General features: G+C 41.1%; 1 protein-coding gene across 4 annotated transcripts in view; it reads right to left on the reverse strand.

Annotated features, from left to right (window-relative positions):
* MAD1L1 (mitotic arrest deficient 1 like 1) overlaps positions 1-12,576 on the reverse strand; it is a 1,068,146-nt gene that overhangs the window by 689,870 nt on the left and 365,700 nt on the right. For all 4 annotated transcript variants that reach the window (XM_089682390.1, XM_089682405.1, XM_089682399.1 and 1 more), the window contains one exon: positions 1,628-1,768. In XM_089682390.1, coding sequence (XP_089538516.1) covers positions 1,628-1,768 — 141 coding nt within the window. The remainder of the gene's footprint in view (positions 1-1,627; positions 1,769-12,576) is intronic.

The raw sequence follows: 12,576 nt of genomic DNA on the forward strand, positions 1-12,576 counted from the left end.
GCATGTTCAGGTGTCATTCATTTCAATGGCACCTGAAAACGCGGGACCGCAATTTGTACCACAAATTTGTTTGCGTGATCCCGGCGCATTTGTCACATGGAAAAATGCGCCACGATCGTACCAAAAGCCCAGTGTTTTCAGGCGCCATTGAAATTAATTGCACCTGAACACGCAATCATGCGCTTTCACAGCTTGTTTTCAAATCACGGGCCCCTTAAGCATGCACCGATGCAAGAGCCCCCAATCAACGTCACTTCACTTACGTCTTAAGTGCACACCGCAGCTCATAGAAGCCGGTACACCACTCCACTGAAATGTCCAATGCATCGATGTGCAAATTCTCCCCGTTGTGACTACACAAATGCAGACTTCTGCACTCACTGTCACTGCAAAGATGCACATTTCTACACTTTTTGTCACTACACTGACACATTTCACCAATCTCCCCATACACCGACACTCCAAAAAATACACATTCAGGAATATTGCAGAGATTAAAAAGAAAAATTAAGAAATTACAGTCCGATACCTAATGGCACAGCAGAGATGTAATTATCACACAGAAAAAAAAAAACATTAAAAAGAAGAATTCCCTGCAACAAGAAAGGGAACTAAGATTCTCAGCAGGGAGCTTAGGTCCCTACTTATGGACACTAGTTGGTGGAGTTTAGCTAAAAGTTGGGGGGCTCTCCTAGACTGTTCTTTTGTTTTTGGTCTAGTGTCACGCTCCTTGTTTTTGGTCTAGTGTCACGCTCCTTGTTTTTGGTCTAGTGTCACGCTCCTTGTTTTTGGTCTAGTGTCACGCTCCTTGTTTTTGGTCTAGTGTCACGCTCCTTGTTTTTGGTCTAGTGTCACGCTCCTTGTTTTTGGTCTAGTGTCACGCTCCTTGTTTTTAGTCTAGTGTCACGCTCCTTGTTTTTAGTCTAGTGTCACGCTCCTTGTTTTTAGTCTAGTGTCACGCTCCTTGTTTTTGGTCTAGTGTTTTTGGTCTAGTGTCACGCTCCTTGTTTTTGGTCTAGTGTCACGCTCCTTGTTTTTGGTCTAGTGTCACGCTCCTTGTTTTTAGTCTAGTGTCACGCTCCTTGTTTTTGGTCTAGTGTTTTTGGTCTAGTGTCACACTCCTTGTTTTTGGTCTAGTGTTTTTGGTCTAGTGTCACAATCCTTGTTTTTGGTCTAGTGTTTTTGGTCTAGTGTCACACTCCTTGTTTTTGGTCTAGTGTCACACTCCTAAAGGTAGCTCTGTAGCTCAAAGGTCAGAGAATCAAGATCTCTGCTGTTTCCTTCAATGGACGGAAGTAAGAGAAGTATGAATAATCAAAAGGTGCTTGCTATTTTTACAGGTCTAACTGCATCAACAGAACAAGACCTGTAGCAATTTGCCAGTGCATAGCATTACTGCCTACAAAAGTCAAATCATATAAAAAAAGACTGAGAAATCTTGGAAAAGATACATAATACCACTTTGCTGTCTATATACAAAATGCAGAATAACCAAATACACGTGTTTGCAAATATTTTCATAAGATAACAATGAAAACAAAACAGAAAAAAGCTATGGAGCCATCAAAAGAACTGCAGGCTGGATCTCTTGTTATAGCTGTTATCTTGCTATTCAATAACAAAGTACCTCCATCTCAGCATTGTGCCCGTGAACTTTCTGCACCATTTCTTCAGCCTCGCGGAGACGACGGCTGAGCTGAGGAGTATGTTCAGATGGGGTCAGTTCGCTGTCATAGGAATCCAGGATTGCCCTCATTCCATCTCTTTCCTGTACATAGTGCCATGCAAAAAGATGAAAGAAGAAAGATCAGAAACAATAAAATATTGGCACACAGACAATATACAGTACATATAAGGGATTGTGAGCTAGTCCCCATGAAACATCATAGCAGTTGCTTCCTAAAGGTAAATTTCATGAAAGATTCCCACAAAAAACAGACTCAGGAACATGAGCTACCTTCTAAATGGCTTTAACTTTCATCCAGACATGTTTGCCTTCTAGTTCACTGTCCTGCTTACTAAGATCTTAAAGTGGTTCTAAAGGCTGAAGATTTTTTACCTTAGGCTAGGTTCACACTTGTGTAGATGGTTGCAGGAATGGCACCTGTTTCCACACCCCTAACCAACTGCAGCTAAAACGCGCTGCCCTTTTATAGAGGAGCAGAACTGCCATTCATTCCTAATGGCACCCCCATGCATCTAAACGTACGTGTGTTTGCAGGTGCAGGAAATCACATGGTGCAAAAGCGCCATGCAATTTCCCTGCGCCTGTGGTTTTAAAAAGGTGCGAGGACATTTCTCCTGTGTTTCCCGCATGTAAAACAGCCCATTCAAGTGAATGGGCTGCCGTGCCCACGCAAAACATGGGCCACACCAAACACATAGATGTGAAAAAAGCTTTAATGTATTCTCTGCATTAAGGTAAAAAAAACCTTCTGAATGCAGCTGAGGAGGGAGCGAGGAGCGAGACTGTGTGAGTGCCCCCCATAGCAGTCCGCTTGCCATGAGGGCACTCAGAAGGAAGAAGAAGCCAGGAGCACCAGCGGGGGACCTGAGAAGAGGAGGATCGGGGGTGCCCTGTGCAAAACCATTGCAAGGAGCAGGTAAGTGTGACGTCATTTATTTAAAAGAAAAATATGGCTTTACAATCACTTTAAGCTCAACTCCAGGAACAATACACTTACAAGGGTTAAAGCATTTGAAGACTCAATTACCTCAAAAGCCACCTCCCATCAAGGTATGCTTTCTTCTACATTACAGCAATCATCTTGCTTACAGGTGGGGGGTTAGTTCAGTTCCCACTGTACTTTCAGGCTGCTCACATATAAGGTTTCAGGCTCCAGAGCTTTGGTCATGTCTCTGCTTCTCTCTTCTGCTTACCATTCACAAAACGCACAGTCCAAGGCCCCATTTTCTTAACAGGCCAGGAGGAGAGTGAGCACAGAAGTTCCACAGGAGCTCTACTAATTCCACATGTAAAGAAGAAATTTGTAGGCTGTATGCCTGAAGGGAGGTGGCTTTTGAGGCAATGGAGTCTTTAACACTGCTTTAACACTAGTAAGTTTATTGTGCCCAGAGTCGGGCTTTTAAAGTGCAACTAAAAGGCTCCTGTAAGTCCTGTCTAAACACATACAAACATCTAGTTAAAAAGTGATGCACAGGCCTCCAAAAGTAAAGAATAATTTCCTTTTCCCTCTCTGCTCGAGCAAAATACGCCTTCATTTATCTCCTACATGTTTCTCCTCCACAATGGGAGGGTTTCAGCAACAGAGGCAGTGCTTACAATTCAGAAAGCAGTGGGTAAGACTAAGGGTCAATTCACACCACAAAAACACACTCCAGATGCAGAGTTACAGTTAGGGTAGAAATAAGACTTACCATTTAAAAAAAAAAAAAAAGTTAACAGTTTCTGCTCAGTCCCGTCCCCCCATCCTTTTCGCCCCATCAATCGAGGGCTTGGTCCCCCGATAGGCAGGGCGAAATGCATCAGAGGGCCAGCTAAAGCTCACATCGCTGTCTGACTCCTGGGGATCAGTAGAGCGGCGTCCACCCCTCCTCACATTCAGGAAGCGGTTATATCGATGCGATTCCGCTGGAGTCCCACCAATTTTGAAAGTACTTCATGCACTACTTTTTGCAAATTCAGGTACAACTTGCATAGACATCTGTGTATGAAGTCACACAGATGTCTTCAAAGTCGGACTGACTTCAAAGTCAGATTCAGTGTGACTGAAGACTTACAGATATACAGTAATTTTTAACGTGTGTAAATGTTTTTTATAAATGGCTTTAATTTAGTTTTTAAATATATGTGAGGCAGCCCTAATAGGCCATGTTCCCCTGTTGACGTGAAGTGTAATTTTATATACTGAAATATCTACTAATCCCACTTTCCTTTTTTAAAGAACGTGTTAAATTGTACTGTATATTGCTAAGGATTAAGAACATCTCAGTCAGCACCAGTGTACAGTTACATGACAGTATAAAAACATCCCTATCAGCTATAAGTGCACCGTCAGAAATTACATGCCAATACTATGGCACAAGGCTCAAAGTGTCAGTTCTATTTAACACAGACACAGAAAGTTGGATCGGTATTGTTGATGTTTTGGGTTTAGCCTGAAGAACATCACAGCAAATATAATTCCTGGAGCCCTTCATCCTACATCGTGATATTTCCTGGCCTGCATCCAGACACCGCCTGTTTTACAGCTAGCGAAGATCAGGCTGGCAATAGATTAAACCTAGATTGGACCTATTTAACAAATGAGCCCTACTAACATTTTAGTGTTACTTTGCTTTACAATCTGTCATACTGTAACGCTGCGGATCTGGAATTCAACCAAAAGGCTCCTGCATTCTTTTTAATCTGCACTGCATCACAGCTACTGCCAAAGGAGATTTCGGCAACGCAATCTCTGATAAACAGGCAACTGGGCTGCTGTTTAAAGAACCGACAAACCTAAGTCGCACAAGTTACAAAAGTTAAATTATGCGAAAACGTTCCTGATATCATTTACAAACACTTAGATTGTAAGCTCGAAAGAGCAGGGCCCTCAATCCCCTCACGTTTTGCATTGTATTGTTATTGTTCTGTCACATGTTCTGTCCCCCTTTGTAATGTACAGCGCTGAGCGAACTATTGGTGCTTTATAAATACTGTATAATAATAATATGTAAAAACCCCAAGCTATATATGAACAGACAGTGGACCATTGTGTAATTATGCTGTGCATCCTGTTGCATCATCACCTTACCTGATATGTTAGCCAAAAACAGACATGGAAACAAATAGTAGTTTTGATGAGATGACGTTACATTTTTCCTTAATGCTTTTTTATCAACCTCGCAAAGTAGTGCAATACTCTGCATTAACAGAAGTTTATTGTGGAAGTGCAACGGGGTGCCACATCAGAACACCAGCCAATGTAACACGTCTTACAACACAGAGCTATGATTGGGTCCTAAATTGATTAAAAAAAAACCAAAAAAAAAACCCAGCTGGACCATGCTACTGCCACTATGCTTGCAGGCACCCATATTGACTTGAACTGAGAGAAGGAATTGTAGGGTAGGGAAGGGTCACTGTAAGCAAGAAGCAGAATCTGCATATGTAATTTTAAAAAATAGTGTTGCTCCCATGCTCACATGAAGCAATGAGCTTTGGCATTCTTCAAATTCATCTCTAACCTGAACTCTGCTCCCCTTTTTTTTACTTTGTACATCAATGAGCTGCGGTGCCAGATGGGGAATGAACAGGCCCACAGCTCATTGCAGTACAAAGAAGCAGGAGTTCAATGTTTGGGTTAGAGATGAGTTTGAAGGACAACCAAATTCATTCCTACTCCTATGCATTTACAAACTGTACACAAAAATAAAAAAAATGTAATGTATAGGACCTAAAAATTTACATGAAGCTGAGAACACTAGCATGAATATTTAGAAAGTATCAGAACAATTTCAAATCCTTGTGGAATCCCCCAGGTGACTCCATGTATGCAGCACTTGGTCCTGCTCTAATCTGTGGCCACACTGTATACTAAATGGACATCTTTTTCTATGTTTCTGTAGGTTGTCAGTTCCACCTAAGGCTGAAGCCCAATTTATGGGCATTCCTATGGGGGGAGCTACAACATCATTTTAGCCACCACCCCCTATCTCTAGAGCAATGCTCTTTTAATCATATCTACTCTCATTCTAGCTGGATATTGTTGGTTGTCTGTTTGGAGAAGCCAGAACACCAGGTAGTGGTAGATAGTGCAGACTTAATGTAGACACCATCTATAGAGCTCAGTACATAAACTGAAGACATAGTGGCTGAATCCATGGGCTGACTCCCTGCTCAGTGCTAGATGGGGCTGTAACATAACTTTTTTCAGTCAGTAATAGCGAACAGCTTGTGTTTTTGTCAATGACAGCGGTCTTCTCCAGCACAGGCCTGCTGCCAGAGACAAGAGCTGTCATTAAAAACTCAAGTCACCAGCTAGTATTTGCCTGGCAATGGTTCATGATTGCCCTTACTGCCACTGAGCAAAGTACCAGCCCATGGATGCAGCCACCATATCTGCACTGCTCCATATAAAATGAGAGACATTCCACCTGCCTTGTATTCAGGCTTCTCTAAACAGACAGCAATATCCATATATCTATGAATCCAGTCAAACTCACCCCAGTGCCCTATGTATACAGAGTCCAATCCTAAACACCTAGAGAATAAAGTGCAACAGCGCTAGGTGTCTAATTTATTTATTCATTTATTTCTCTTATCAATTATCAAACAAGCAGCTAGCATAGGAAGTAAACCTCGAGAACTTCGGATAGTAAATTGACCATAAAAAATATGCAGCGCTCATATGCTAGATAATATCATGATCGCCCCTTTGAAAACGTGTGTGTCACACGAAACGCGTCAGAGAGGTGCCGCCCAACTGTCTGGACTTATTATATAGCTGCCCTATGGTTCCTGCATTTTGAATTGTGTGTGTTTTATACTATTTGAAATTATTGCACAAATAAATACCTACTACACTATCAAAGCTTCTGGCCTGTGGCTCTCTTATTATGGAGGGAGCCCGGGCTTTTTGAAGGTGCTCGATTCTTCCTGGCTTTCTGTGGGTTGCTGACTGATGTGCTGGATTAATCCCTCCATTGGCTGATGTACACCTCTGGAATCTCTGTCCTGCTGTCCTGGGAACATGACATCTAGTGGCGAGAGATAAGATGACATCATCCTCTCCAGTGGATTCCTTTTCAGAATACCAGGAGAAGGTCTTAATTACTCCATGCTCCATGTGCTGAGACATCTGGTTAGTGCAAGCTATTCTCAGTTCTTTAGCACAAGAGTCACGAACTTTCTTCTGGTTTCTCAACCTTGGATGCACCACAGAAGTCACTAGTTTAACATTTTAATATGTTAATGCTTTATTTTAATCATGAATCTTTGTTTAATCTATGCGATCATGATATTATCTAGCATATGAGCGCTGCATATTTTTATGGTCAATCCTAAACACCTATCACCATCCCCACTCCTGTGTGTGCACCATCCCTCTGAGCATGTCAGCCATGCTACCTCAGCAACCATTGCAAGGATCAGAACAAGACCATGTGCTCGATGCACTAAGTCCCACAGGAAATTACATAAAAAAAATAAAATTGCAGCAATACAACTGACAAAAATATATAGCGTATACAGGATTTGAATTTCCTTTGGTATAACACTGAATGAATGTAGCCCATAGCTATATTCCAAACAAGTTATCATAGTGATGAATGGGAGTCTTTCTTGTATACAGAGAGCCCAGGTTTTGCTGCATCAACAAGGTTGAAGGAATATTACATACGTTGCCAACAAGAGAAGACTGCCAAAAGCTTGCTCTAGCCTGTCTGGGGTAGTGAGTTAAAAGATGACTTCGATGATCTAAGCTTGGAGAAAGCTGTCAGATAAGTGACATTATCAAACTTATTTACACTTTGCAGGCTTTGTGTTACACTCCCTGCTACAACACCGAGTCCCTGGTGCATTTCACACTGTCATCAATCTGTTTTTTTTTTTTTTTTTTTTCCATTCCCACAGCCAAGGGGGATCATGAAGCAGATGTAAGCTACAGGACAGAGTCTATGTTACTGGATAATAACACAAGATATATTATCATCTCTTGGAGGGGAAGGTTAAGCGACCTCATAGCTTTTAAAAGCAAGTCACATGCAGTTACAAGGGACCTTTTTTGCAGAGTTCAAGCCGCAGGGGAGTGCAAATGGATAGGCCATCTAAGAGTTTACATGCCAAAAATAAAGATGGGTTAATTTTTATCACTGTATTTTATGAACAGAAAGCTTCTGTTAGATGCAGGCAGAACACAGCGGATTTTGTCACATACACAATTTTGTTGCAACGATTTGTAGAAGATATAGAATTGCTCTCTTAGTGTTTTTGCTCTGAAGTAACACCAAATTGCAGTCAATGAAAAGTTTGTGTCACAGCATTCCCAGCAATTTGTAGCTCCGCTGCTGAGTGCTTGACTTTTTGCTGCAATGGAAGCCTGCTGGAGAAAAGCCAGCTTCAGTAGATACTCAAGTTATCCAATGCAGCTCAGGGATCATAATGGCTCAGGAACTTGTAGCTGCATGGACATGTATGGAGGACATTTACAGTAACAACATGGTAGCCAGCTACAAAACTTCCACGAAAAAATACACATACATTTGTGGTTACTACAAATTAGCTGATGTTGCAGGGATTAACATTTCTGCTTTGCAATACTGAGGTTCTAGCACCAATTCCCACAGTGCCACTGTTTTAATAGAATTTAATTGTATGTTTTTGTGGGTTTCTTCTTTTGAACCCCAAACATATCGGCAGGCTAATCAAACTAGCTTATTTGTATGCATGACTGCCCTAGAGAGAATATACTGTAAGCTCTTTTGGCAACAAAGACCCGATTCTGTGCTCATCCATATCCTGACCCGGCTTGTTCATCCTGCTTGTTCCTGAACCTCTGCTGCTGACTCTTGCTTGTGACCCAACCTTGATTCTGCCTACTGTTCCGGTACAACTTCTGCTCACTTGATGCTGACCTTGGCCTAGATGTGACTCTGCTCCTAGTTCCTGACCACACTTCTGCTGGCCATTTGTTGCCGACTTCTGCCCGCCTGACTAGGTATTCAAGATCCAGCTTCTTCCTATTGCCAGTTGGCCTGCTCCAGCTCTGAATCTGCTTCCGAGACATTCCGAACCAGATCTCATACAGGCTCCCATACCACTCCATGCCCTGCTATACCCCGTCATCAACCCCAGAGGAAACAGGTCAAGAGGTGTAAGGGTAGCCCTCTCGTCAGCTCAGCCTCAACCAGGCACATGACAGAATCATTTAATGGTACAATATAAATAAATATAAAAAAACCAACTGGTTCTCATGATAAACCAAAAGGGACAGAAATCAAAAATTAAATTTAGTGATAGTGGAATATGGATAATTGCTGTTTCATCAATTTTTGCTGGGTGCAAATATTCCACTAAAATCAATTAGATCTGCTGCAAGTCAGGTAATCATGATTCGAGAATTGGTGACATCTTCATTTTCGGAAGACTGGTAAATTGTGCATGCAACTATAGAGGAGAATTGTTACATTTGCCAAATAAGTACTATACATGTGTTATCGCCGTTATGGTTAGTAGCCTAGAATGAAAAAGTTCTGAAAGGGCCCAGTAACACCTATGACAGCAATCTACAAAAAATGTGATAATGCACACATGTAGGTGTAAATGGGCTCTATAGTTTCTTTATAAAAAGACACTGAACTGCAATTCATAGGTCAGCCACATAGGAAAGAATGTAATGCCATGCAGTAAGTCTTGTGCTTTACTGCAAGAAAACAGACAAGTGTCAATAGGCCATAAGGGACTGCTGGATATATAAAACACTGTAGGAAACAAACAAAAAAAGAAAAAACCTATGGATACTTTGTAAGCAATGCCTGTTATAAACAGCTTGACAGTTTGTGGAACACTGAAGAACGTAACCAAACATCAAGGTACAAATGAAGCAGGATGTAAATTAATAGAGGATATCAAATAAAATTAAAAAAATATACAATAGTTAAGTAATAAAAGGTAGCCAGTGGCTTGTAATGTTTGGATTCACATGCTCCTAAAATAAATAGTTCCCAGCCCTCAGGAAGGGTCAAGCAGTCAGATTTTTAGCAGTGTTGCCCTATATACAGGACTGGACTTGCGCAGCTGCAAGAAGGTCCTGACCTAACCAGCCTTCATGCGCCTGGTTATTAGTCTCAAGTCTTCACAAGGGACTTCTCTATTGTTTATTGTGTGCTAAAATGTCCCTTCCAGGCAGAAAAGGCAACTCCAGGAAAGCAAATTTGTAACAGAATCAAGAGTATACAAACTGAAATTCAAGTATCTGAACAACGGGAAAATTAGGAACAAATTTGAGAGAAGAATTTACTAAATCTAAAGTATTCTTCCAATTGGGCAATGTCAATTAAAATAGTATGACAGTCTTCATACATAAGGTAATGCAAAAAATAATAATATTCTCAGGACTTAATGTAAAAGAAATGTTGGTTTGAAAACAGTCATAGACCAATCATACATGTCTGAATGCTACCTGCAGTTTGCCAACCAGAAGATGCAATTGCAGCTTATAGATGGAACTGTGAACGTGCACAAACTGTATTAAGTCATTTTACCACTACACATACAACCTCTAGTTTTGCCATTCTGGAAGGGATTGTTATGCAGTTTATAGAAGGTGTACACGCTTACACTCATTTATACACTAATGTAGACTTTGATGAAAGCAAGCATTGTGAAAAGGAGCCAAGAGGGAAGAAAAATGACTTTACCTACTTTGGGAAAAGCTAGCTGAGATGGAAGTCTTGTCTTAGGTTTAGTAGTAAGGCCCCAACCATAATGCTTATTTAAAGGATAAGCTCATACACATCAACCGGTATGTTCCAACAAAAGCTTTCCTCATATCTTTCTGGCGAATGCTCCAGCAAAGAAAAAAGGTGTATTAATAGCACTCAGAGACACAGTGTCTTTCCAACTCCACGAGCACATTACATACAACGAAGGCCGATCCATTATTCTCATATGTACCAATAACAACTCTCTCTTTACAATAGTCAACACGAAGGCACCTAACGTACCCCAAGTACGCTATCTAAAGAAATTATACAAAAAACATTCTCTTATCGGGTGTGGATATTTCATCGTTCCAGACTCTCAGTTGGACTCCTCAGCCTCCTCTAGACAAAGTAAACCAAATTTGTACCCCGCTCCTATCTGAATTCCAAGTCTATGACATATGCCAACCAGAAGATGCAATTGCAGCCAACATGCAAGCGAGCGAGTCTTCACCTTTTTCTCTTCATGCCATAGCTCCGATTCCTTCATCGACTTGTTCTTTACAGATTAAAGGTGATTACAAAAAGTGTCGCATTCGAACATCTTACCCATTCCGACCACTCACTTATTTGTATTACCATCGAAGACAGCTCAAGATCTAATCCTACCTACATTTGGAGGATCAGTACACAACTTTTGCAATCTAATTCATATATACGAAAATCCTAAGAGAAAGATTGGAAGACTTCTTTCACCTGAGTGCGGATTCAGTATTGAACCCAACTACCCTATGGGCCGAACACAAGGCTTTCATGAGAGGACATTTTATTCAATTGTGAGCTAGGGCTAAGAGAAGGAGGATGCAGCAAATTCATAACTTGATTTCCGAAATTCAAGCTATTGATACCTTGAACAGAAATTATCCCCAAGCAATTTTAAAACAAAAACTAGGTGTATTACGGTTAGAACTACAATCCCTCCTCCTGGAAGGATTTGAAAAAAAAAAACATGCCAGAATATAATTTTATGTCTCTAGCAATAAACCAGGCAAATCTTTGGGCCACCAAATTAAAGGTCACAGCACAAAGTTACATATCCCTTTTCTATATCATCCTATTGCGAAAGAAAAACTTAGCAACCCACAGGATATTGCAGAAGCATTTAGCGCCTATTATGAAAAATTGTATAACTTAAAAGATGACCCAGCGACTACACAACCAGAACCTGTTTCTATTTAATCCTTTCTAAAAGCAGCTACCTAAAGCTACCACGCTTAACCGATACACAATTAGAGTTCCTTAACTCAGCTTTCACCAACTCAGAGATAAGTAAAGCCATAGATTCCCTCCTGATCCAAAAATCACCAGGACCGGATGGCTATGTAGGGGAATACTACATACAATTTAAGGATATCCAACTAGAACCTTTTATTTATTTATTAACTTCCTGTACTTATATAGCGCCGTCAATTTACGCAGCGCTTTACATATATATTGTACATCCACATCAGTCCCTAACCCTCAAGGGGTGTACAATTTAAGGTCCCTAACTCACATTCATACATACACATACTAGGGACAATTTTAGACAGGAGCCAATTAATCTACCAGCATGTCTTTGGAGTGTGGGAGGAAACCAGAGTACCTGGAGGAAACCCACGCAGGCACAGGGAGAAGATGCAAACTCCAGGCAAGTGGTGCCGTGGTTGGGATTCGAACCACGACCCTAATACTGCCAGGCGGGAGTGCTAACCATTTAGCTACTGTGCTGCCCAGTTAGGCATTTGGCAAGTGGTTTTAAAGCCTGAGACAATACACAGGGTGAATTCTTAACTTAGAGTAGGGCCAGGTTTGGGTGAGGGTAGATTTTTGCTGCTCCTGGGTAGAAGTGAAGATGCAGTGGTGGAGGGAAGTGTACGATCTTACTACTCTTGGGATAAAACAGACAATATTTAACAAAACTCTAAAACACTGATGCCTCCTCCTCAGCTTTCCCTAGCGAAATGCTAAAAGCACTAATTATTACTTTACCAAAGGCAGGAAAGAAACTGATCCATTCTCAAAATTTCTGCCCAATATCATTTCTAAATCATCTTAAATTATACGCTAAAATACTAGCAAACAGATTGATAGAGATACTTCCAAATCTAATCCACCAAGATCAATCGAGTTTCATCAAAGGGCGGCAAACATCTGACACTACTAGGCGTA

The sequence above is a fragment of the Staurois parvus genome, unplaced genomic scaffold (assembly GCF_062004578.1).
Source record: "Staurois parvus isolate SC_StPar_1 unplaced genomic scaffold, SC_StPar_1.0 ptg000018l, whole genome shotgun sequence".
In the NCBI taxonomy this organism is placed as follows: domain Eukaryota; kingdom Metazoa; phylum Chordata; class Amphibia; order Anura; family Ranidae; genus Staurois; species Staurois parvus.